At 35.3% G+C, this 26,724-nt stretch overlaps 1 protein-coding gene across 1 annotated transcript in view; it reads right to left on the reverse strand.

The window, feature by feature from the left end:
* Positions 1-25,790, reverse strand: part of LOC101693702 (transmembrane serine protease 11E) — a 44,401-nt gene extending 18,611 nt beyond the window's left edge. The window contains exons 1-5 of the mRNA XM_004764309.3: positions 25,676-25,790; positions 10,460-10,584; positions 6,305-6,426; positions 4,763-4,830; positions 1,699-1,862 (exon numbers count right to left, since the gene is read on the reverse strand). Coding sequence (XP_004764366.1) covers positions 1,699-1,862; positions 4,763-4,830; positions 6,305-6,426; positions 10,460-10,584; positions 25,676-25,683 — 487 coding nt within the window. The 5' untranslated portion in view covers positions 25,684-25,790. The remainder of the gene's footprint in view (positions 1-1,698; positions 1,863-4,762; positions 4,831-6,304; positions 6,427-10,459; positions 10,585-25,675) is intronic.
* Between the last annotated feature and the right edge of the window lie 934 nt (positions 25,791-26,724).

A 26,724-nucleotide genomic window follows, 5' to 3' on the forward strand; every position in this document is an offset into this window, starting at 1 on the left:
TTTTCTTTATATTAGCCAATAGCTTCTGCTGAAAATAATGACATACAAGGACTTTCCAGTTCTTTCTTGCTTAAGCTAAAGGTAGAGAGCAATGGTAAAATGTGCATATTAACAACAAAGGAAATAAAAATTGTCAAACTAGCCTTGTATAGTGTTTCCATTGTTCTGGGAAGAGTCAAATTCATGCATGTGTGAGCTATGAAACACAATTGTACACATACTTAAATTCTTTTGCATTTATATTTGAAATCAATATTTTACAATATGAAGATGGATAATATAACTATTGCTAGTATTTTAAAATTCTAATTTTTTCATTTAGAATGGCATTGATTAGCAAACAAAAAATACCATGACAAGTCCAGAGAGACTGTAGAAAAAAGAAAAGTCATATTTTAATACCCTTAACAATACATTTTTGTTGCTTTTTGAAGAGTCCAACATTTTGCACTAGCTAGTTCTAATTACTCAAACCTTCCTTCCTAAGCAAGCAGGGTAGGTGATCATCAGGTCAGGCCTCAGGTTAGATCTATCAGCTTTTATGCTAGCACACTATGTTCATACTTTCTACTTGTTCCATGTCCAATACTGTGCCCACTAGTCACATGTCCCTACTAGTTCTTGAAATGCAGCTAGTCTTAACTGAAATGTGCTATAAATATAAAGTATACACTAGATTTCAAAGCCTTAGTACAAAAAAAAATATAAAATGGCTTAGGGATAATTTTTCTGTTGACTACTTGTTTAAATAATAGTACTTTTATATATTGGGGTAAGTGTCACATTATTTAAATGAATCTCATATGTTTAGTTTTGCTTTTTCAATGGGCTACTCAAATATTTAAGATCCTATGTTTAGCCCACATGATATTTCTATAGCATTGCTCTATAACACACAACTTGACTCTTAACCAAACTTTTACTTCTACTGAGGATCTTCTGTGTTTCTTACTTGCTAGTAATGAGGATCTATCCTTGCTTATTTTGTTCTCCAATACCCAACAACAACAAAAAACTCAAACTATTGAAATTAGCTGTAAACTAAGTATGAATAAAACAAGTATAAATAAATTATAAATTTTTCATTGGTGAATGGGCTAAGGGAAGAAAATGTAACAAGGTTTATCAATGAAACTTGAAAAAAAATGTGTGGATGGCATGAACCTTTCCACACATCATACTCTAGAACATAAAATGGAAACAACAAGATGAAGGAGAAGAATATACAAAGCTACTTTCTCCATTTATAATTGGCTGCTATAGCTGAAGTGTAAGGTCCAATGCAGGAAAAGAAACCAGTTCCAGAGGTAAAGACAGACTTGCGTAGGAGGCATAAGTTTAGAGTAATATAAAAAATAAATAATTCATTTTAATCCCAAAGAAATGTTCTATTGGTAGCAAGAGTCAATAATTGAAGGACATCCAAAACAATTTTTAAAAAATCAGTGCCTAAGGGGCAACTGGGAGGCTCAGTCATTTGAGTTTTTGACTCTTGATTTCGACTCAAGTCATGATCTTGAGTCATGAGAATAAGCTCCATGTAAGGCTCTATGCTGGCTGTAGAGCCTGCTTGAGATTCTTTCTCTCCCTCTGCCCCTTCCCTCCTCTCTACTAACCGCCCATCAGTGCCTAAGACCAAAATTAAGATGGAGCTGTTTTATGTAAGAGAATTAAACTAAATAAGAGAAAGAAACTTACTTTTAATTTCAACTGATGCAGGATCTAATTTAGGGGGTCCTACAGCATCTTGCAGCTTTTCAGGTAGAACTTGTTGGATAATTTTATCAATGGCTTTAGGATCCTCAGTAGAGCGAAATTTAAAAATCAACAGCATATGAGCCAACACTCCATGTTCCTCTTGACTGTGGACCAAGAAGATAAAAAAAAATATATATGTCTTTAAAAGATATAGTTTGGAATTAGATTTATGGTAATATAACAATCTATTTTTTTCTTGATCATTCATTTGAAACACACACAAAAAACAAACTTATAATGTAATTTAAAAGATCCAACTTGGGGTGTCTTCGTGGCTCAGTTGGTTAAGCAACTGCCTTCAGCTCAGGTCATGATCCCGGGGTCCCAGGATTGAATCCCCACATTGGGGGGGGGGTTGGTCCCTGCTCAGTGAGGAGTCTGCTTCTCCCTCTCCCTCTGTCTGCTGCTCTGTCTGTTTGTGCTCCCTCTTTCAAATAAATAAATAAACAAACAAACAAACAAATAAATTTATTTTTTAAAAGATGTAAAATTATTTTTAAAAATCAAAATAAAAGATCCGATTTATTTTATTCTATATTCCTATTGTTTACCACATATGAAACTTCCGAATCGGCCGCCCTGATAGTAAGCTAATACACTCACAGTCTCTATAACACCAAAATGTCTAGTTGTTAATATAAAAAGACACTCTCTTGTCAATCATTTAATACTACCAGATATAGTGTATGTTCAATCCGGAGTCAACTCTGGCTTTGGTTTTCAGGTTTAATTCGCTGTGACTTAAATCCAATCATATCTCTTAAGCAATGTCAAGCTCTCCTAAACAACTTCTAAACCTAAGGATATTAGAATGCTTAACCAAATTGTCTTGACTTCACCTAATTATATTTTCAAGATAGAGCATTAATCAACCTTAATGTTTTTAGAATGAATTACTTCTTGGACTCATCCTTGACTTCTCTTTCTCGTTCTTAGTCAGCTACTCTACCCCTTTTTCTTCACATGCAATCAGTTCTCAGAGAGTCTTACTCCTCACTCTACAATGTATTGACTCCTTATATAAACTGTAAGTAGGAATATAAATTAGAGCCTCATTTTAAACAAAATGGACATTTTGTTTATCAGTTATACATTTGATGATCCATTCTCTCTGATACAGCACTCTTTTCAAATATACTCGTGTGTACAAAGAGATTTATACATGTTTATCCTAATCTTGTTTTTAAATCAGAAAAAATATGTAAAACCCAAGTGTCCATCAAAAGGACATTGGCTGAACTGACATTATTTGTAGTGAAATACTATATAATGAGTTGTTGAGAAGATGTCTTTTGTTTCTCACCTCCTTTCACTCACTGAGCAAATCTGTACAACAGTTATTTATTCTGTCTTCTTTCTCTTAGACTATTCCTATACTGGCTGACTAATAGAAATAAAACAAACAAAACCCCGTCTCTACCCCAGATATTCAATTTATCTCTCACCTTCTCATCACAGCAAACCTTCTTGAAAGGATAAATTACACTCTGCCTCATATTTACTTTCTTGCATTCTGCTTCCTCCCTTTCCATTCTACTGAGCCTTTTCTCTACACTAATTGACTTCCTTATTGACATATCCAGTGAATTCTTTCCAGTCATATTACTTGGTTTCTTGGGAGTATTTTGTCAATGCTGTAAATTTTTATCTTTCATGTCAGTGGTGCCTTTCTCATGTTTCTTTTTTTTTTTTCTTCTCCTTCCCTGTATATTACCTAGGATTCTATTTTTTCCCCATCTCCTTAACTATTGTTTTCTTCAGGCTTTCTTCATCATCATTTTTTTCCTTGCATTACCGTTTTTCTGAGAAATTCCACTTATATCCACATGTTCCAGTACTCTTAGTTGATAATGAACAAGGCATATCTTTAACTCAGTTCCCTTTTCTTCCACTGAGTGAGACCCTATTTCAGGTTCATGTGGTCCCCTAGTATCTCAACTTAATATCTTTAATACTGATGTCATCTTCCCTACAAACTTGTGTTTCTTCTTATAGATTTCAGAAGAAATACTAACGAGTAGGAAGAGTACTAGAAGGAAGAAGTAAACAAATTGGAAAGTGATTTGGAAGGTAAAACCTGTAGAACTTAGTTATTCATAAAGTGTGAGGGGCCCAGGAAATGGAGGAATGTAGATTGATATCCATGTTTCCCATTAGTGTACTTGGGTTTCACTTGAGTTAGAGAATTTTCTGTGGAATTTCCATGTGGAGATGTGCATAGACAGGTATGTAGTTAAAACAGTTTTGATTGGAAATAGAAATTTAGATTTCAAAAGCATATGAAGTCATGTGGGTGCATGAAGACCCCTTGAGAGATTGAAATTTTAAGGCTGGGAGAAGTAGATACAGACCCAAGAGAGAATAATATTTCAAATGCAGGAGAATAGATGTCAGCTAAGTGATAGACTGAGAAGGAATTCTTGGAGTTTTTGTCATTGAAATAATACTGGAAACAGCTTTCATTCTATTTTTGAGAAATTCAAATAATTTGTATTTAGACAATATATTATTTAAGATCCTAATATAGTATTTTTCTTAAAATGGTGTGCTGTGAAATTCTATTTACTGATGGTTGACTATCGATCAGATTTTCTTAGGTAAATATTTGGAGCAGAAAGGGATAGAGAAGAAAATGGAGAAATAGGAGGTTAAGAACACCTCATCTACTACACTATTTTACATAAAGGACGATTGGCTACTAAACTAAGGGATATGGCTTAGGTCCCTATTCATGCTAATTAGTTTCCAAAAAAATTATTCAATCATATAGCCACCAATAACACCTCTGTCTTTTGAAATTATTCACCACACAAATGCTTTCTTATGGTTTTAGAGAATATATAAAGCAAATTGTAACCCATGACCTAGAACAGTTGTCAAATGAATGTTGGTTTAATTGAATTATATGATATCACTAACTTTTCACAACAGTATTTATTAGTGACCAAGTTCACAGCTTTAGTTTTAAACTATATTCAGAAGTCAGCATTTTAGTTCTACATACCTGAACCTGATAATGTGAGACTTGATAAATTCTTCCCTCAAAGGAGATTTATGAAATGCATCTTTCACCTGTTCCAAAAATGTTGAAAATATGTCAGTGAGAATAATTTCTGCAAGTCAATTTAAAGCTCTAAGGAAAATTTAAAAACAAAACAAAGCAAAACAGAAAGTATTAATCAACATTTCACAATGCACTCAACTTGAAGAATCTTTTCTGGTATTCTATGCAGTGATTTCAAATGAACTCTGCATTAGAAGTTATAGTATTGGGGAGACATAGTAGTGGGGCCAAGAGTGACATCTACACTCAGAAAGATACTAAAAAGAATAAACATACTTTTTTTTTTTTAAGAAAGAGAAACTGTTCATACTCTCAGATAGAGACTTCCATGTAAGTAAACAAAGGAAATGAAGTAATTCTGCCAACTGATGGTTGAGTCATAGATATGAGTGTGTGACAGTGCCACACGGTTCTTAAAACTAGTGAAAATTTGCCAAATATACTAGCATAACTTGCTTCCAATTCAGTATTAAAAATGTTCTTAGAAAGGCCCATGTGAACTAGGATACTCAGTCTACCTAATATGTTCTGTTAGGTTTACTTCAATAAGGTAGAAAAATGCATCTTGTGGAGATATTTCTTACTACTATAATTAAGAATTCTAACCAGCTTAAATTTTTAAGTTAGGAGTCAAGGTAAACATGTCAAGTATTTCTTGGTCTCAGTGTGTGAGACCAAGAGACTAAGTAATCTGACAATGACTACAAACCAGGCTCTTGCTCTCCTGGTCTATACTAATAATTTTTCCACTTTTAAAAACATTTGATTCATTTCTGAGGATGAACGTTGAAGCCTTTAAAAGATGAGCACTCAGGGGCACCTGGGTGGCTCAGTGGGTTAAAGTCTCTGCCTTCTGTTCAGGGTCATGATGCCAGGATCCTGGGATGGAGCCCCGGATCGGATCGGGCTCTCTGCTCAGCAGGGAGCTGCTTCCCACCCCCTCTCTCTACCTGCCTGTCTGCCTACTTGTAATCTCTGTCGGTCAAATAAATAAAATATTTTTAAAAAATAAATAAGTAAAAGATGAGTGTCCATGTGTCTCCTATAAACTTATCTACCCAAAAGTAGTCCAAGGTCAGATATTTGTAAATATAAAAATACTATTCAAGTATGTGTCTGGATAGTTTCAATCTTATGGTCTTTTGCTCATGGTGTCTTCTATAGAATACAGCAGTCATATTTTGGGTCACCCTCACATTCCCAGAATTTATGGACTCTGCTGATTAAGACTGTAGCACTAGCTATGGAAGAATGAGTGGGAGGGACATGAAGGAAGGGCTAAGGTCACTTGCATCAGCCCTGCAAGACATACTCTCCCAAGTCATGTATTGACAGTTTTGTTACTTCTTTCTGGCAGGGCTGCTTCCCATTTTTCAAAGATAAGCAAGATTAGTTGAATGGATATTATGGAAACTAGGTACCAAAAAAAATGGATGTAAAATGATAACAAATGCCCTAGAAATGGAGGGAAAAAGTGCTTACCATCGATTCAATTTTCTGGCTCATTTCTGTGAAGTTTTTAGAACCTTCTCTTCCAAAGTCGCCATAGAGTTTGTTACTTGTAAATGACAATGTGCTATAGTAATTGTAGGTCTTCCTTTGATCTATGAAGGGAGAGGGAAAAAAAAATCATACTGTTTATCAGATGTACGTAAAGCATCATTATTTCTATGTTTGGTGATTTCTAGAAAGACTGAGACCAGAGAGAAGGGCCCTACCTCAGATCATCATCTCTATCACCTTGCCTTGAGCTTCATGGTTATCTCAGAATAAAAGATAACAGCATTCATCATTATAAGATTTAGAGTATAAAATCCATAAGAAATGCTTGTTGTTCCTATGGGCTAATTAGTTATGTATTATCCATTCCTGAATTAGCCACGAGAGGCAGCAATTCACACCATCTGAGCATAAAAACAAGAATGGACTTGGAAGTTTCCCAAGAGTAAATGCACTTTTATATTCCAAAAGTAGATTTCTCCCAACTCAGTAAAATTACATATCAATTTTGGTCTCAAGGACTATAGTGTAGGAAAATTTATTTGGGGTAAAGAAGATGAGGGGAAGGATGAAAATGTTTGAGGTTCAGCTAGGGAGCTAGAGCTGCCATTTGGCATAACCTTCCAGGGATACTTGGCTTCGCCTGGCTCCCTTGTCACTCCACTGATTTTCTCCCACCAGCCACAGAGATTGTCTTGTCTTGCCATTGTGTACATTTTCTGCATCCAGTTAAACAGCCCACATTTTTGGCCCACTGAAAATTAATAGAGCATCCATCTACACATCTATATGAAACAAGTATGAGCCCTAAGAAGATTCATTCATTCAACAAATATTAATGTTAACTACCTTTTCTATGAAAGAAACTAATACTCAATACTCTGTGTTGAGTATTAGGAATATTAATGGTGATCAAAACAGCTGTGTATGTGGTTATTGTAGGATAATGGAGTGTGCTTCCCCTAATCTCAATTTCTTTCCTCTTCTCTCTTGCTTCTCATTCTTTCCTTCTTCACTAGAATCCCAGAGGAAAAGGAAAGTAACAGTAGGCACCTGTGTCCCAAGCATATTCATGTATCTCATTTAATTTACCATAACTCCCATGGGAAGGCAGTATTGTTCATATTTAACAGATAAAGACTACAGTCTCAGAAATGTAAATAAGTTGCCCATCCCCAACATGACATAGCCAGAAAAGACAGAATTGGGTTTCAAGTCAAAGTTTAATTCTCAAAGCACAAACCTTCTTTATATACCGCTTCGTGGAGTGGGAAAAACCAAACCCATTCACCAAAGCTGTAGGAGACGTCTCTTATACATAAGAATTATGGAAAAAACTACTGGTAAATTTCAAAAGAACATCCCAGCTGTCCCAAGGATTTGGTTGGATTGACAAGGCTAAGGAATGGCCAGTGATACAAAAAGAGATGAAGGGCAGCCTGAATGGTCAGTACCTTCCGGGAATTAGCACCAAAGTGAGGGGCTAGGGAGGTTTTGCCTTTCTCCCCCTTTACTTAGCTCCCTTTCAGTGAACAGCCTTGACATGAATGGCCAGAGTGAACTGAAATGCAGGTAGGTCCCTGGAAATATACATAATCTCAAGTAAAGTTTTTAATTTACTGAAATATTAGACATTGGGTCTAAATTGGGCCTAAGAATCTGCATTTCTAACCAATTCCCATATGTGATAATGCAGATGATGGGACATAACCCCTTATTGGGAAGTTAGTATCTGGAGAGGAGAACTGACTCTTCCACATTTTAGTCCTATATATATATTTTTTAATTTGATTGAGGGCACCTCAGTGGCTCAGTCAGTTAAGCATCTGCTTTCAATTCTGGTCATGATCCCAGGGTCCTGGAATCAAGCCTTGCATCTGGCTCTCTGCTTAGCGGGGAGTCTACTTCTGTCTCTGCCTCTCCCTTCTGCTCATGCTCTCTCTCTGACTCTCTCTCAAACAAATAAATAAAATCTTTAAAAAAATTATTAGATTAATAAATTTGAAATTACCATTCTAGAAGCCCAAAATGGTCAAACACCATTGATTTCATATACCTCAACCAAATTAACAACTTGTGTATAGTCAATATTTTACTTTGAGTCAATAGACTCAAACAGGTCACTAAGTGTCAATATTTCCCAGTTGCTAGAATTATATGGCATGTGTAGTTGTTGGAAAATATTGGGGACTACTAACAGAAAAATAAGAAAATTAAGGATGAACATTAGTTTATTGACAATTTTCTGAAAAAGTTTGTGAATCTGTTATCTACAAGGATGTTGCTCATAATAGAGTCACCTTCTATCATTCAATTCACAGAGGGACAGAAATGCAGTCCCCAAGGCCCCTGAACACCAGCTGCCACACACAATGCTCTGTAGTCCTGGGCTTTATACCAAAATAATGTTGTTGTTGTTTTTTTCAAGGTAAGTCACCTCCATCTTAATCTGTCTGTTTCTGTAACTATTTATTTTAGGTATGCCAACTCCTAAATGCTCATGTGCTATATCCACTCTGTTCTTTGTTTCTCTGTCAGAACAGAGGGCAAGTCACACATGTAAGACAGTAACTGTTTATTCAGGTGTGCTGTGTAGGCAGTGTGGAAGTTGGGTATTCCATATTACTAAACTGATCATTCAAACAATAGGATGCAGGAACAGGTGACTGGAAAAATCTTGCCAGGTTTTCATTGTATGCATGTGAGCAAGATGGCTTGGGAAGAGGCAAATGGAGAAGCAGTTAAGAAACATTTTCTCTCACTGAGACAATGAGACCTCTAGCTTTAGTAGGAATTCTTGGTGATGTCAGACAAACCAAAGTATGCCCCTTTGAAAATATCATAGGTTTGATTCACTAATCTTTATCATTCAGTATTCAATAGATATTAATTATTTAATATGTGGCAAGATCCTTCTAAGTTCTGGGAATATTAAAAATTAACAAAACATAGTGTTAAGCACCTGTGAATTATGACACTTACAATATAATGAGACTCAATATATTCCTAATGGAACTGTAGAATTATAAAAAGTTATTTTAGCCATTATTTTTTTTCTTTTTAATTAAAAAGACAGTCCACAGAAATAACCAAAATGTAGATACTCCAAAATTTAAGGACTTGTGTGTGGGTAAACTCAACCAAAAAACAGTCTTTACTTTAAATATATTTTCTTTAAACTACCCAGAAATGATCTACCTTGCTTTAGAAATTGAGGTTGGAATTGAGATTATGTCTGTCAGTGGAGGACGATAACCAATTTACAGATCACCTTGTCTCTTTACAAGAAAGCAACTTGTGCAAATTCCCAATTAAATTAGAATCAAGTAATTAGCTTCTTTGGTTACAGTGTCTTGAACATCAAAGCATTAGCTAGTCACTAAGGGAGATATTAAGCCAATAGGTCATAGTGGAGTCAACTAATTATAACTTGAGGCAGAGTAGAGGGAAACTTCAGAAGGGTTGTTATACCCTGGAAGAACAGTCCTGAAGTACCCTGGGGACCTTTCTAATAACAGAGCAGACTCATGGTTCATCTAGCTGTGAGATACCTGATTACCACAGAGTGAACCTCTTTATAATTAACCTTCTCAGCATATTCTATCCTCTTTAATCACATGCAATACATACCAAAATGAGATTAAAAACAACAGAAACAGACACTTACTAAACAATATATAATTATGAGCATTTTTCCAGCTTATTAGTACAGAACAGAGACGACTTCTCTATGATCCTTGATTATGTAATTATCTTTTGGGCTCTCAGGATGTTAGTAAGTTGGAATAATTTTAAATCAAGGTGATTGCTCTGCATCCTCAAACAACTCAACACGTTCAACTCTAGCTCTCCCATGGTCTTCCCCTATTTAATATTTGATTATCGCTTATTAATGAACATAAAAACTAGCATGCTATTCCCAGCAGGAAGCATTGCTACATCAAAGATAGAAGAAAGAATCCTCCTTGGCTTATAAGGATTATGTGAGAGAGACAAGGCAGGTAAAGAATGCTTTGTACCAGCTCTGCCAATGAGTTGTAGTCATGAATGAATAAGCCTGATGCAAATCAAAACCAAAATGCACATCAGGAAACATTTGGGGGTAAGTGACATGATGCCAGGGAAGCCCGTACTTACTGTATCTCACATAATGAACAGTAAGTCCAATGCACACGGCCACGACAATCAGGGAGATAAAGGTGATGAGGCCAATAACCCAGGGTTCCAAACAAAGTCTCTTCCTGTTCTTCACCACAGCTGGCCTGAGAAAGCAAGCAAATAAATGGGTTATATCACAGGGCACACCACACCCACTCCTTAGGTAAAGTAGATATTTCTGGGGAATTCAGGACCCTCACGTGGTAGAATACTGTTTAAGTTTGGAACTGATTCTGGTCCCAGGCTGCTGAAGCCAATTCCGGCTCTGGTTGCCTGATCTTAGGCAAGTCATTTGACATCTCTCTACCTGTTTCCTCATCCATAAAGGGAAGATGATTGTGATAGTACCTATCTCATAGGATTGTTGTAAGGATTAAATGAATTATTATATATAGAGTGTCTACAACAGTGCCTGGCATGTAGAAAATACTTAGTAAGTGTTAGCTATGATTTATTGCACTGATTATGTCCAAAATAATGAGTTAGGCACAATCAGAGCTATGAAAATGTTTAAAGCCTGGTTTTACCACTTTAAAATCTTAAAAGGTCTGTGAAATATGGTACAGCTTGATCCATTCTATTCCAGATAAAATTTCTATTTCTACTCTATTTTTCTGAATTATTTCCAAACAAACTTTGAGAATACACATAAGAGATTACCGGAATTTCCTTCTAGAGAACCTGAGTGCTTGTACTCTAAATTTCAGTAACACTACAAGAAATCCCTTCCCATTTTTTTTTTCTGCTTTCAAAAACATGTTACTGAAAAATGTTGGTCAGTTGGGTTTTTGTTTAATTAGACAATTGCTGTTTCCTTGTTTTTAGTAGTTGCTAAGCAAACTCAAAAGTTAGAGAAAATAAAATAAGAGTCAGAGTTGGCTAAGGAGTTTGAATATGAAGCTGTTATTTTATATTTCTTGAGGTATTTATCATGCTGGTAGAATCAATGGCAAATATGCTTATCTCCAGAGCACTGCCTGGTATGTGAGGGCTGGAACGAAGTGTGGTGTGATGCTGAAGGAGCACAGGGAGGTCAGTCACAGTGGGGAGGATTCTCAATCTAGCTCTTCCCTTAACAGCTGTGTGACTTGGACAAATCATTTAAACTCTGAGCTAAGTTCTTCCTCTGTCAAGAAGGGACAGTATAGACATTCGGTCTGAAGCACATGGTTGATTCTGAGATCCTGAATGAGATCATGAACGTAAAAACTTTCTGCAAATTGCACAGCTACTTTTGCAATAAATAATTTCTGCTTACAGGAAGCAGTTTCCAGTTATGTAGGACCAAGATGTGACATCATCTTGGGACCTATCCCATCATAGCTTGGCTCTGCCTCGATGTTTTGTTTTGTTGGAACTTGGTCACAGAAGTCAAGACTGTCATCATTACTACATGACTCTGCCCTCCTGAAGGCACTGAGATACAGTGAAAGGCTCTAGAGACTCAATCTGGTCTCCTGTATTGTTCCTGTGATTTTCCTATGAGACTATACAGCCAAGGACATGTCATCTTCCTCTCCCCAATCTCTTCAATGTTCAGTCCTCCCTTAAATGATATTCCAAACACCTGATCCTACAATGGCAATTACTGCAAGATAAAAAGATTGCTCCATGAGGAGGTCATTAATTTTTTATGTGCAAATGTGCCTAAAAACCCTAAAAATTCATTCCTGTTCCTTCATCTCTGAATACTTGCTGTTGCAGAAGAAAGAAGATGTGCATAGCAGATGTAAACAAAACTTTAGGGGAAATATGGGGAGGGAAGGGCTTCTCAACTAATGTCAAAACATGCCAGATGAAGACTATGAATTTGTAATTATAGCAAATGTGCTGTAGTTATCAAAAATATATGATCACTCTGTAGAACTGTGAAATATGGCAGAAGTTCTAATTGTTCTATAACTTTTGATCAAAACAGAAAATTAAAACAACACAGCCATTAAATTGATAGGATAAATCTAGAAGTATCAAGATGGAAATAGTCAATGATATTTTACATTTTAAGGAAAAAATGTTGCAGAAAAATATGCATTGTATGTTCCAGGTTTTTTAAAATAATTTTTTAAAAATTTTTATTTATTTATTTGATAGAGAAAGACAGCATGAGTCGGGGAAGGGGCAGAGGAAGAAACAGACTCCATGCTGAATAGGAAACCCAACTCAGGGCTAGATCCCAAAGGCCGTTGCTTAACTGACTGGGCCATCCAGGTGCCCTCATCAAAAACATTTTGAATAAACTATGAGGAGAGTCTGATTTTGAGTCTTGCCACCAACTTATTTATTGTATAATCTTATACCAGTAGATTCAATTCTCTCTCTTATATTTTCCATGTCAAAACCAGAGATGATAATTTCAGACCCCACCTAACATGATGAACTATGTAGAGATAAAAATAGTAAAGTGGTTTTTTTTTTTATTACTTTGAGTTCACAAGAAGAAAATTATCAGCAAGGTCTATTATTATTATCATCATTATTTTAATTATTAATAATAATGGTAATGACCATATTACTGAGATGTTTGTCATTTGAGACTTTAAATCTTCCCTTCTTAGTCTGTATGGCATTGCTTTGCAAACTGATTCACCCTGTTTCTTAATTACTTTCTGTTGCTCTCTCAGCAAGAGATTAAGTAATGAACTACTTCAAACCACGCGTGGTAGAATTGTGTTAAAAAAGATAGGTAAAATGGAGGAATAAATCCATTTGACGTATCAGTAGACAATTACATAATTAACCCCTCCTGTACACAAGTCCTTGTGATTATTGTGGCCTTTTGAAACTTATCTGAATCTTTTCATGTAAAATCACTTTCAGACTGGATAAATTCTAATAGCTTCAATAGGGTCAAATTTATTTCTTTCTATGATTTTTCCTTTCAATTTGTGGAGAGTTGTGAGTAGATGATGAATATAGCAGTTAAAATACAGGTACATTTTTATAAACCTAAAATTGTCAGAAGACAACTAATATGTCCAGAGTTGAATCCAGAGTTGTGCTATCACTTCTTCATGTGTCATTTTAAGAATGGTACTAAAAAGGAAAAGCAGCAACAGCAACAAAAGGGCAAGGACAAGCAAAAGATACTAACACAAATAAACCTCATAGAAAGCCCTGGAGAGTAAGTCCCGGCTCATAGGGCTTCAGAGGAAAGTTTATCAGAACGAACCCCTACATAACACCACCATTGTAGACTGATTAACAGTAGATGACTAATTCTTTGCTCATCCTCAGTAATGGTAAGCGGCAATGATATTCTTAGTCTTCATGTTTCACCAGCCCAGTCCAGCTGAGATGTTTTAAATGAATATGTGTACATTATCTATAACATTGGTGGTTCCAAAGCATTATTATCAACTACTTAAGCCAGAAGTCAGCACACTCCTCTGTAAAGTTCCAATAGAAACTATTTTAGGCTTCCTGGGTCACACATTCTCTGCTGCAACTACTTAGCTGTGCCCTGGTAGCCATAAAGCAACCACTGACAATGCACAAATGCACATGGTTGTGTTCCAATAATACTTTATTTCTGTGCTCTGAAATTTGAATTTCATCTAATTTTCTCATGAATAGTTTTCTTCTTTTAATTTTTTTTCAACCATAAAAGTATAAAAATCATTCTTAGCTCAAGCACTGTATAAAAACAGGTGGTGGGCCATAGTTCACTGATGGTTGACTTAAGCAATAGTCTACAAATCAATGCTAATTGTGTTGGGAAGCTGTAATAATCTTTTCACTTTCTAGTCTCATCTGCATGGCAAATTTAATGTAGTCTGTCTCCAATCCCATTGCCACTGACTTTATTCTGGAATTCTCACTAAATTGTGTCCTGTAGCTTAATACCAGCTTCTCTTCTGTCCTCTTAACCTCTGAATCATTCTCCATTCCAGTAAGCTATCTTTCTAGAAGTGATGTAGCCAATGGCTGAGACTACTAAAAACCCAAGTTGGCCTTAGCCTGGCATTCCTCTTTTCCCCGTTAACTTTTCAGGTTCTTTGCCTTTGTTTCTGTTTGCTTCCTACCTGGAGTAACAGGATTAATGCTTTGTTTGCATCTTTTTTTTAAAATTAATTTATTTATTTTCAGAAAAACAGTATTTATTATTTTTTCACCACACCCAGTGCTCCATACAATCCGTGCCCTCTATAATACCCACCACCTGGTACCCCAACCTCCCACCCCGCCTCTGTATTTAAGAGCCTGTTCAAAAAATCCCCTCCGCTTCAGTTAGGTCTACCTTGAGCATTGTGTTGAAGTACATATTTTGAGCTCCTTAAGGGTAGGGAATGAGCCTTACTATCTATATTCTCAAACCACATGCTCAAGATAGGTTCACAGAAGGAAGTTAATTGAAGTTGACTAAACCAGATTAAACTGATCATTTGTCAATACCACAATATGGGTCTCCATATCTCTCAAAGCACTTCTGGTTTGCCTTAGTCTTAAAAAGAACTTGGTATATACGCACAAGGAAAGACAGGTCGGACATTGTGGAGAATAATTATTATTTAAGTAAAACCTGATTTCCATAAAACACTTTATATAATGATCACGTTTTGTGGTTAATATTTCTATATTACATATGTTTAAAACACGTGATTTTCCAACTGTGATTTGATCTATCCACTGTAAAGTGTTATAATAGTATAGAAAGTGACAAATGCAATGAGAGGACATTAATTTCAGGAAACACATTACTTGGGGCTATTGCATGTATGCAATGCAATATCAAAACAAAAGCATAAAGAAAGATGTCACAGTGATGTAAGAACCTAGTACTTTATGACATTGCTAATCCCCTAAGTCAGTGCTTAGGATTTCAAATATCAGTTAATAAGCATTAATTCAATTTTTATTATGTTTTTGTCACCAGCTTATTTCTTTAGCTGATTGAGTTGTACCCACTTGTCCTATCCACACAAATACTTCAGGAGATTTCTTCTCTGTGGAAGACTCTTAGCAGCAGGCATTGGAGAGCTCTTTAATCTTTCTTACACCTTGTCAAATAAGACTATAAAAATATACAGGTTGGAACTAAAATTTGTATATGTGTTCATGGATCATATATTTTCATTGCTTTTTCTAAAAATAAATACAAATTACTTCTAAAATTGCAAAGAACATATTTCTGTCCTATTAACTGTTACACAAACATATTTATAAATTATCTATTAACATCAGCAAGGCCCTTGGACTGGATTATGTGTGCATTCTCAAGAATGTTAACTACAAATAGTTCTCATACAACAAGGTGGGAGTCTAATTACCAGAAAACCATTTCCATTTTCTCTGTACAACACTAAGATAAATGGTGAGTTCATTGTTTTAATAAAAATGTTTGAGCATATATTACACATGTTCTAGATTAGCCTAAGATAACATAAGGAGAAAGATATATATAGATATATATAGAGAGTATATATAGATATATAGAGTAATATATATAAATATATACATATATGTGTATATATATATATACGTGTGTGTGTGTGTATATATATATATATACATATATATATATATAATTACTAAGACTACATTAATTCCCATCTAGACATTTCCTTAAGTCAGGCCACAAAATTTATAGCTTTCCAGCAGCCAACTCCAAAACAAAAATAAAAAGACAAAACAAACAAGCAAACCCTCTTCAGGTAACTTTTTCATGGCAACCATAAGATAAACAGTGAACAATTATTTAGTAACAATACAATTCCTTTCCTCATTAAAAAATTACTATGTAATGTAATGAACTATAGTCTCCATTGAAACCAAAATTAGTTTTGTAATACTCTTAGTGTTTTCTTCAATATGGGCAATATTGGCAAATGACGTCAATTACTATTTAGTAAAAACAGTTTGATGGTGTGGGGAAGGGGAGCAGTGTGAGTCATTCATACCAAGCTCTATGATAATTTTAAAAAATATCTAACAAGCTTTGAAGCTTTTGAAATCTTCTGCACAGCAAAGGAAACAGTCAATGAAACAAAGAGGCAACCCAGAGAATGGAAGAAGATATTTGCAAATGACACTACAGGCAAAGGGCTGATATCCAAGATCTATAAAGAACTCCTCAAACTCAACACACACAAAACAGATAATCACGTCAAAAAATGGGCAGAAGATATGAACAGACACTTCTCCAATGAAGACATACAAACGGCTAACAGACACATGAAATAATGTTCATTATCACTAGCTATCAGGGAGATTCAAATCAAAACCACATTGAGATACCACCTTACACCAGTTAGAATGGCCAAAATTAACAGAATAGGAAACAGCAAGTGTTGGAGAGGATGTGGAGAAGGGGGAACTCTCTAACACTGCTGCTGGGAATGCAAGTTGGTGCAGCCACTTTGGAAAACAGTGCGGAGATTCCTTAAGAAATTAAAAATAGAGCTACCCTATGACCCTGCAATTGCACTATTGGGTATTTACTCCAAAGATACAGATGCAGTGAAAAGAAGGGCCATCAGTACCACAACATTCATAGCAGCAATGGCCACAGTTGCCAAACTGTGGAAAGAACCAAAATGCCCTTCAACAGACGAATGGATAAACAAGATATGGTCCATATATACAATGGAGTATTATGCCTCCATCAGAAAGAATGAATACCCAATTTTTATATCAACATGGATAGGACTGGAGGAGATTATGCTGAGTGAAATAAGTCAAGCAGAGAGAGTAAATTATCATATGGTTTCATTTACTTGTAGAGCATAAAGAATAACACAGAGGACATCAGGAGATGGAGAGGAGAAGTGAGACCGGGAAAATCGGAGGGGGAGACGAAACATAAGAGACTGTGGACTCTGACAAACAAATGGAGGGTTTTGGAGGGAAGAGGGTGGAGGGTTGGGTGAGCCTGGTGGTGAGTATTATGGAGGGCACGTATTGCATAGAGCACTGAGTGAGGTGCATAAACAATGGATTTTGGAACACTGGAGAAAAAATTAAAGAATAAAGGAAACTCAATATAAAAAAAAATCTAACAATACTTCCTTAACTATTATTGAAATGGCTCTGTAATGGGATTTTCATATTATAAAGTATCTAAAGGTTATTGAAATTGTAGGCATAAAAGCATAGTATTACTTAGTACAGTAATAAGTACAGTACTTACTATAGTAGTAAGGTTTTAATAAACATTGTGACTCACCATTGTGACAGAAAACCCTACCACTCATGAACTTTTAACTTTAGCAAAACCCATAACTTAACCATTCCTATATTTAACCAACCATAACACTCAAGTGATAGTATCTTTCCTCCCACCTACTTTTAAAGGAAGTTGTGAAGATCACATATGCGATCATCAGACTTTGTTAAATACATGTATTATATTCTGGCAAGTATCAGTGACAACTCAACAGTAAGGAATGTCTCTGATCTCCACTGTGTGATGAACAAGGTATTTATTAAGTCCCCAACCAGATATGGTACTGCACAGGAAACTACAAACTGAGATTCAGGTTGACACTTTGCCTGACCTCTAGAAATATGTAATCACAGATAGATGTGGTGCCACAAAATTTAAATATATTATTAAATAATTAGTATGGGTTTATAGACTTATAAACTGAGCTATTTTCATCCTTAATTCTACTAAGATATTTGCTTTCTTTTCTTCAAACTCTTTTTACTTCAAGGTAATAAACTGCCACAATCTGAGTAAGGAACTTTAAAAGCAACAGTTTCCACAGAAATGTTGACAAGGGATGCCATTGCAGCCAGTCATGGGGAATTGTACACACTTAAAAATATATTTAAAACAAAAAATAAGAATTAACAGGGAGTGTGTAATTATGTGGTGGCAGGTATGATCAGAAGAAAAGTAGTTGAGAAACATAAGCTCAGAGACACTTTCGAGGCTGTTAATACATAACATAGAATTTCAGAAACTTTTTGTAATGTTAGATGTCTTCCTACCAAATATTTCTCATAACTTTGTTTAGACACCTCCTGCGAGAGTTGGCGTGATAGAGTAGAATGAGCTCTAAACTGTTAGTCCAGTGACCTGCATCTTAGACCTAAAGGTTTCTGCTTAAGGATTAAGTCCTTTCATCTAAGTCTGAAGGTTTGAGACGAGAAACCTGAAAGCATATTCGACATCAGAGAAGTTCCAGCATCTGTAACCCCCAACTTGTGTGATGTTGAGTGCCCTCTCATTTTCCTCATCTGCTAAAAGCAATGAGTATTTTAACTGATCTAGATACTCTTTATCTTCCACCAAAGTTAGTGCTCCATGCCTCACATTACTTAAAAATGCTTAATATATTATAATTAAAATTTAGCATTTACTAAACAATTAGCTTTAACATAATTTTTCAAATATCTCTTTTTTCTGGTTGCCACATGCCAGTTAAGTGGAATGAAGTAAGGAACTGCAAGTGATTTTAAATAATTCAAGTTTCATATGAGGAAGTCATAAATTTTATTACTTGTCTCCTAAGCCAGTTTTAAAATCTCTAGAACCGTGAAATTTCATTTTATGTAAAACAATGATGGCCCTTAGAATTGGAATGTGTCAGTTGAAAGACACACTAAGAGTCTACAGTATACTCCGGATTGCTTTTTCCTGGCAAACACTATAAGCCACACACAAAGAATCCCTCCAATAATCTAGAAATTCCTTTTTATAATAAAACCCTACCAGAATTAATGTATCAATGAAGGGCAATTGGAAAATGCATGGATTCTGTTAATGTTTAAATTATTCTCCCAGAAGTGAGATTTCTTGATTAATGAATTTCCTGTCCCAGCTGCTGACCTATAATAGGTGGAAGTATTGAGTCTTAACTTTTGAATGGAACACCAAATTAATACCATAATAGTATAAGAAAGGTGTTATCCAAAAGAATAAAATATCTTCAGTTACCAATGCTATGGCCTTAATTTACATCTACTTGCTGATGACTACCAGATCCATAACTGCAGCTCAGATCACTTGGCTAACCTTCTGACCCATACATCTACTGCCTTCTTTTCATCACAATAGAATATACCTCTAGTCATTCAAATTTAACATGTCTGTAGTAGATCCTTGTTGGTGTCTACCCCAAATAACTTTTTCTTAATAATACAATCTTTGATATTTGTTGAGCACATAGCCATCTTGGAAAATAGAATAGTGTCCCTTGTCCACAGGCCTATCTGCCTGCCTCCAGACTTGTTTATACTAATTCCATTTTTTATAAGTCACTGTTACCCTAAATTTCTTGTCCCTCATATATAGCTAAATCTGATGCTATTACAATATGCAAAACAAATCACTTGCAATCAAGGTGAATTGCCACTTTTTTGTAATTATCTTTGGGAAACTAATTTTTTATAGTTTATATGGGAAAGATGATAAAATAATTTTATGTAATGTTCTCTAGCAGCTGATTTTAAGATACTCTTGACTATACTCTATGGCTTTTAGCAAATGATTTCCATTTCTTACTTATTGGATAAAGGTCTGGGTTTTGGCATCCAACACCTTGGATTTAGGCCTGGCTCTGCCTCTCACTCACTAGGTGGGTCTGAAATTACTCACTCTCTCAGATTCTACATTTCCCCACCTATAAATGGGGCTACTGATAGGACCTAAGTATAGGTTCTTCTGAGGGTTAAAGAAATAACGCCCACAGAGCAGTTGGGATCAGGCCAGGCACACAGTGCTCCACAAATGTTGTCTGTTGTCACTATATCCTCCTTCATAGTGAGAAATTAATTTGTTTTCAAAGTGGGTAGAAAGTCCCTCAAATTGCCTCCTGTGTGCCTAAGGGGATAAGGAGAAGATAGAGCAGTGAGGCTGCCAAGATTAGTGCCACTTTACCCATAGCAACTCTGCTGCATGTGTCAAGGGTTTGCATTAGGTCTTATGTGTGAATGGAATTCAACTAAGAAAGACGTATGCTCCAACTCCAGCTCTACCAACCACTTACTCAGAGATTTGGAAAGCTCTGTCTTCCTAATCTTTGGTTTCCCTACCTGTAAATTCATGGTAATATTAAAATTATCTACTTTACAGTGTTGCTGATAAATACCAAATAAGAAAATAAATGGTGGAATCAACTATACAGAATATACACTTGTTTCTTCCTGTTATATGTACCCTCTGTGGATTTTGCTAACTCTGACCTGGCATGTCAGCTTTTAAAATGAACAACTAATTTTTAAAAGGCCATATATTTCTATACATCTTCAAATGTAATAGTGATACAGTAGCAATAGTATTTCCTGAGTCATCTGTGTTAATTTAACCCTTCCACTTGATGGTATTGGATTAGGTTTACAGGTGAACAGGAAGAACAGATTCTATCTCTAGTGCTGACTGACTCACCAATTCCTGTAACCACATGCAAATTACCTAATCTTTGAAGGTTGTATCACCTACTATATAAAACACAGATAGCAAAGCTTCCTGTCTACCAGCCTTAAAGGTCCACTGAGAAGACTATTCATTGAATAATAGCATTGTTCCTTGTAAATATAACTTTTATATCTTTTGACACAATCAGACAGTTAAATCATCCTAGCAGTAGAACTACCAAAGTGGATACAAGAGACGTGAGGATGGTTACACCACTGTAGGAGCATAGGTTTGGAGTCAGATGGACCTAGATTAACAATAAGGAGCATAGGTTTGGAGTCAGATGGACCTAGATTAATTCCCAGTTCTGCCATGTATTACCTCTGAGAAGATAATGTTATCATCTGAACCTCAATTTCCTCATCTATAAAATGTATGTAATAATGTAACCATAGGTTGTTTTAAAGATTAAACACTTGTGATGTTTTAGAACAGTAGTTGGCTCATAGAACATGTAAAACAAATGACAGCAATTATTACTTTGTTCTGTACTGACTCACAGTTTAACTTTAAACAAAGTGGTAAGTTTTTTTATATCTGCTTTTTCAGCTTTGAAAAAGAGTTATCCTCTGACATTTTCAGATGAAAGATTGGAGGGTAGAATTTAGTCATGGTACATGGTACTTTGGATTCCCCTTAGTTCTATTACCTCAGAATTACTATTCTAAAAAATCTCACAAATTGCCCAACCACACAGACCATATATGTAAGTAGGAGATGTTTTCGCACGCAGATTCTGGCATGACTTGGTGTCCCTAAACCCATTTTCCCCCTTCAACCTCTTAGAAGTTTCTTATTCTCTAATCCACTCATTTCCAATGTATTAAATTATGCTTGAAATTGTGAGATCATTCTTCCTAATTCTCACGCACTATCTTTGATGAAAAAATGTCTGAAGGAGTGCATTTTGAGAATTTCTTTGTGCATTTCCTCTAAAACCTAATGCTGACCAAGCCATGAAAGACAGCCAGAGCGTGGACCACCTTCCATCTTAGATGACCTGCTCCGCAAATACCCAACTCACCCCATTCTCAAGTACTAAAGCCATCAGACCTACTTATGAATCTCAACGCTGATATTGAAATGCATGATTTGCCTTTTTTCTTGAATTGTTCAATTTATTCCCTCCTTGTATCGAAGCAATGACATATTTTTGAAGGAAAGTGGACAACAATGAAAAAATAACAATAAGGTTCATTGAGACAATTACAGTTACTACAGACTGATGAATCCTTCCATGATACACTGTCCTAAGTGAACTTGATTTTCATGAAATAGCAAATGCTGTAATCCGTTTTAGAAAACAGTGATGATGCAATTAAGGTGCTGTACTCTCAGTCACTGATCGTCTTTCAGATAGTGTAGAGAAGTTAGGTCATATTTTCATCTTATTTAAATACAAAGACAGTTTTAAGAAAATCTAAAAAAGGGAAGTCCATGCATCTTTAAAATGTTTCTTAAGTAAAATTATACCACCATCCTTCCTCTTTCAGCATGTATGTACTTTATTTCACATCAACCTGTGTTCGATCGGTTTCTTTGCCTAGACAGTGTATAGCCATCTATGCCTATAAATGCATCTGCATTTTCTCCAGTCTGTATCTGTGTGTATACCATGTGTGTGTGTGTGTATTCCTTATCTCTGTCAGAATGCAAACTTTCCAAAGACTCTTCCTTTAGCTCTGCACACGTGATAGACAATGTGTTCACCATACATCTTAGAGCCAGAAAAGCCAAGCTCAGATTCTACATCCAACACTTACTAATGCTGCACAGCCTGAGTTGCACTGATTCCATCTTTTAAAGGAGTTATTGCAATAAGTGTTTCTCAAGGTATTTCCAAAATTAAATGAGATCACATTTTACAAAATGTACAATACATAATAGGTGTTCCACAGGTAGTTTTCTTCCACGCAGAATTTAATATACATGAGAAGTCAATAAAAATTGTTACATGGACCAGGACTGATGGTAGCTGATGAAGTGAGGCCCTATCAAAACTTAGAGCAGGATCCCATAGAAGCTCTGGGCCTAAACCTCAATATGATAACCCTTCAGTACCACTACTGACTGACTTCAAGTTGGGATGGGGAGGGGAGATACGCTTGGCTGGCTCTATGTTAAGGTTTCCCTGAAAACAGATTTTTTTTTTTTAAATAAACATATATCTTTATCCCCAGGGGTACAGGTCTGTGAATCACCAGGTTTATACACTTCACAGCACTCACCAAAGCACATACCCTCCCCAATGTCCATAACACCACCCCCTTCTCTCAACCCCCGTCCCCCCAGCAACCCTCAGTTTGTTTTGTGAGATTAAGAGTCACTTATGGTTTGTCTCCCTCCCAATCCCATCTTGTTTCATTAACCAACACCTTCTCTGTTAGACATAAACTTCCCAAATCATGTTTTGTACTCCCATCAGTTTCCCATACCTCCTGAATTTATCCTCTCTTCTTTAATCATCACTACATTGCATAAATGAATGCTCTTCTCCCTTGGAGGAAAAGGTGACTAGGGAAAAACACCACCCATTAAGATATAATTGTACCAATTTAAATAAAGCAAAGGGCCGCCTCTTCTAAAAGCTGACCTATTTCATTTCTGCTTTAATTCCTTTCTGTCTTACATATTCCTTTCTTTTTTATGACTTTATGCTGTACATTTCTCAAACTTTAGTGTGACTAAGAATTTAACTTTTAAATCAAAATATCATTGCCATGCCTCAACCAGAGATCCATGAGAATTTCTGGGATTGGAACTAAACTTTTCTATTTTTAATAAGTACCCAGTGATTCTAATGGAGGGGATCCATGGCCCACACACAGACTAAGATGTAGCTCTGATCCTACTAAGCAAAAATTAAAGTTGTCCATTTTTTTAGATTTGAATATTACTCATTTCATCTCTGTGTATCTAAATTTATGTAGATATTGTCTATAAATTCAGTCTGCTTATCCTTAATTCTTGTCAGTGATTGCTGGTAACTACAGTTGGTATATATACTCATCACCAATAAATATTTATTTAATAAATATATTCTCCTCTTCCCAACTCTCTACCCCTTAAACTTATTCCTGATAAAGTTTTCTTTAACCTTCTGCTCTCTGTGTGTGCATTTTTATAAAATCCAAGTGTTATTCTTTTCATGCTGAAAGAATAGCAAAAAAAATAAGAGTTTGCGGGAAATGGAAGAATATGAAGAATAATATTTACCTGGTCCAAATGTCTTCTTACTTTTAAATTCTAAAATATTGGTTTTCATTTAGAACAGGTAAAGTGAGGAAAGGGCTCTTAGAGATTTGGCTAAAGAGGAAGGAGTGTGCCATTTGATAAAAGCCCACAGTGTTTCTTATATGCCTTCCCAATTATGAACAACATCCTTAAAAAAATTGTCTACATATTTCAATTACATCTCTTTCTTCAAAGCATTCCAGTTAGTGCACTGCACTTGGTCTGGTGCATAATAAATTTAATCCCTTTCCGCTCTAGCCCATTTTCTTAACATCTCCTAGGTTGACAAACATAGACATGCTCCACTTTTTTATAGAGTTTTAGACCAGAAAGAAATTATTTTGTTTGTTTATTTTTTTTTCTTGGAGAGATTTTCTTCCCTCTACTATGAAGTACCAAAAATACTCTGAATACCAAAAAATAGGTGTATCTTTTGCTTCAGATTAGAGTACACTCAGAAAAATGCTTTCCAATACCTCCACATAAGAACTACTCTACACAAATTCTCGACTAACTGATATCTAGCATAGACAAAGCCTGAAATCCATTTAGTATCTTCAGTTTGATAGTGATTATATGTTTAAATAAAACCTCTCTTTTCTATAGCACTATTCTACAGATAACGTAGTAAAAAGGGTAGGACAGGAAAAAACAGTCAAGGATTATGAGGAAGTACTCACAAAAGGCAGGGAGGCTTAAGAAGTCTGACTAAATTTGTTATGTCTATAGCTCTTAGTAGCCTCATTAACATATACAGAAGAGTATTAAACTTTTCATAACAAGTATTAGAAAACTTTCTATCAATGACAGAGCCTGAGTGTTTTTCCCTATTAAGAGTCCACTGGTAGTTTTACATTTCCAAACTGTTTTCTTCTCAAACTAGAAGTTTTTTTAATAAAATGAAATGCCAAAATATGAATTAGAGAAAATAGAATTTTAATCTGAAGATAAAATATTTTTCGGAGCCCAAACTAGTACATGGAAACCTTATTACTATTTAATTTCTAACTTTTAATGAAAACAATCTCAAAATAATTTTGACTTATCTGTTAGAGAAGTGATTTTGGTCAGGTACATCATTGGATTAATTTTTTAAATCAACTATAATAATTTAATCATACTATCTTCTTAAATTATTTCTTGCTCTTGAGAAACATTTACAGTTTTTAAAATTTAACTATTTAAACAGAAATGAATGTAATTTTGATCTGCATGACCTCAGATTTATTTTTTTCTCATGCATACCTTTGAAAATAAGAGTATTTTCCCAATAAAACAAAGTCCAAGCTAAAAACATGTTCTATTCTTGAAACTAGCTAACTAGCTAACTAAAAGACAGCTGTCAAACATGATGTACCTTTATCCTTTGTTGAACTCATCTGAAAGTACATAGAAAAATATTTTAGGATGAATCCCAAGATGACAAGGAACACTAATATAGAAAGAAGAGAAATGTACTTCTTGACATAATTGCATGTTAAATATCAAAAGTATGTTTCTATATTAAACAAATAGTAAATTAAAGATCCACACATTCCCTGGTGTGGTTCTTGCCATTTTAAACTACAAGTAATCTTAAGACAAAGGAAAAGGGAACTCACTGATACATTGCTGACCAGCAGGGAAGAGTCCTGTAGAGACCAAGGTCTGCAGTCAAGTGCGTGCATCCAGGCTATATCAGCAATTTCATGGGCTGGATTAAGGTGAAGAAAGAAGTCACTCATGATCTAAATAGAACCAGTCTGACGGGTCTTGACTAGTGTGATGGGAACTGTGTGTGTGACTAGTAGGACAAAGTCAAATTTTATATGGAGCAGGAGAACATAAATAATTTATAAGCACTTTCTAGGAGCAGGAACTTAAAAGCTATTACCTTAAGATTATGCTAGCTTAAAAGTGTTCATGTAAACCAGAATTTTTATAAAGGTCAGATGTTTAAATTTAAAGAGATCTTAAAATCACATTGCTTTGCTTCCTCATTCTTTTCAGTGAAGAAATGGACTTTTAACTTAAATGTTAAGTGATGGTCAGAATCATATAGTTTATGACCCACAAACCAGAAGTAATACCTATATTTTAAAAATTTATCCAACTTGCTTTCTACTCTAGCCTGCATAGAATGAAAGTTTTCCTTTGGTATTGACTATAATCAGCAGTTGAAAATACAATAGAGATTAGAAAAGCATTAGTATATTAAAATTATGTGACTTCATTCTTTCAGAAAAGTCAAGTTGTTTATAAATATTAACCCCCAATTGAGACAGTATATTTCTTTCATTATACTGGAGACAAACGTATCAGCCAACTCTGAGTCATTACTGTCTTACTTCTGAAAAGCAAGTAATGTACTTAAAAAGTGTGTGTTTATACATGTATATGCAGATACTTGTGTATTTGTGTCAGGCATAATCCTGAAATCACCATCCTTAATCCCCATAAACGAAATTAGGTGTTCTTCCTCTGGGCTCTTGTGATATCATAACCCTTACTGCACTGAGTGAGAATTTTTTTGTTTACTTGTATCTCAACTGAATTCTTAACAGACAGTAATCCTATTCTTAATATATATGGGACCACAAAAATACGCATGGAAAGAGCATAAGAAGGAAAGAGGAAGAGAGTATATGTGATCAGTTCTAAAAAGTCACCA

Source organism: Mustela putorius, unplaced genomic scaffold (assembly GCF_011764305.1).
Source record: "Mustela putorius furo isolate JIRA1106 unplaced genomic scaffold, ASM1176430v1.1 tig00000430_pilon_pilon_pilon, whole genome shotgun sequence".
Taxonomy (NCBI): domain Eukaryota; kingdom Metazoa; phylum Chordata; class Mammalia; order Carnivora; family Mustelidae; genus Mustela; species Mustela putorius.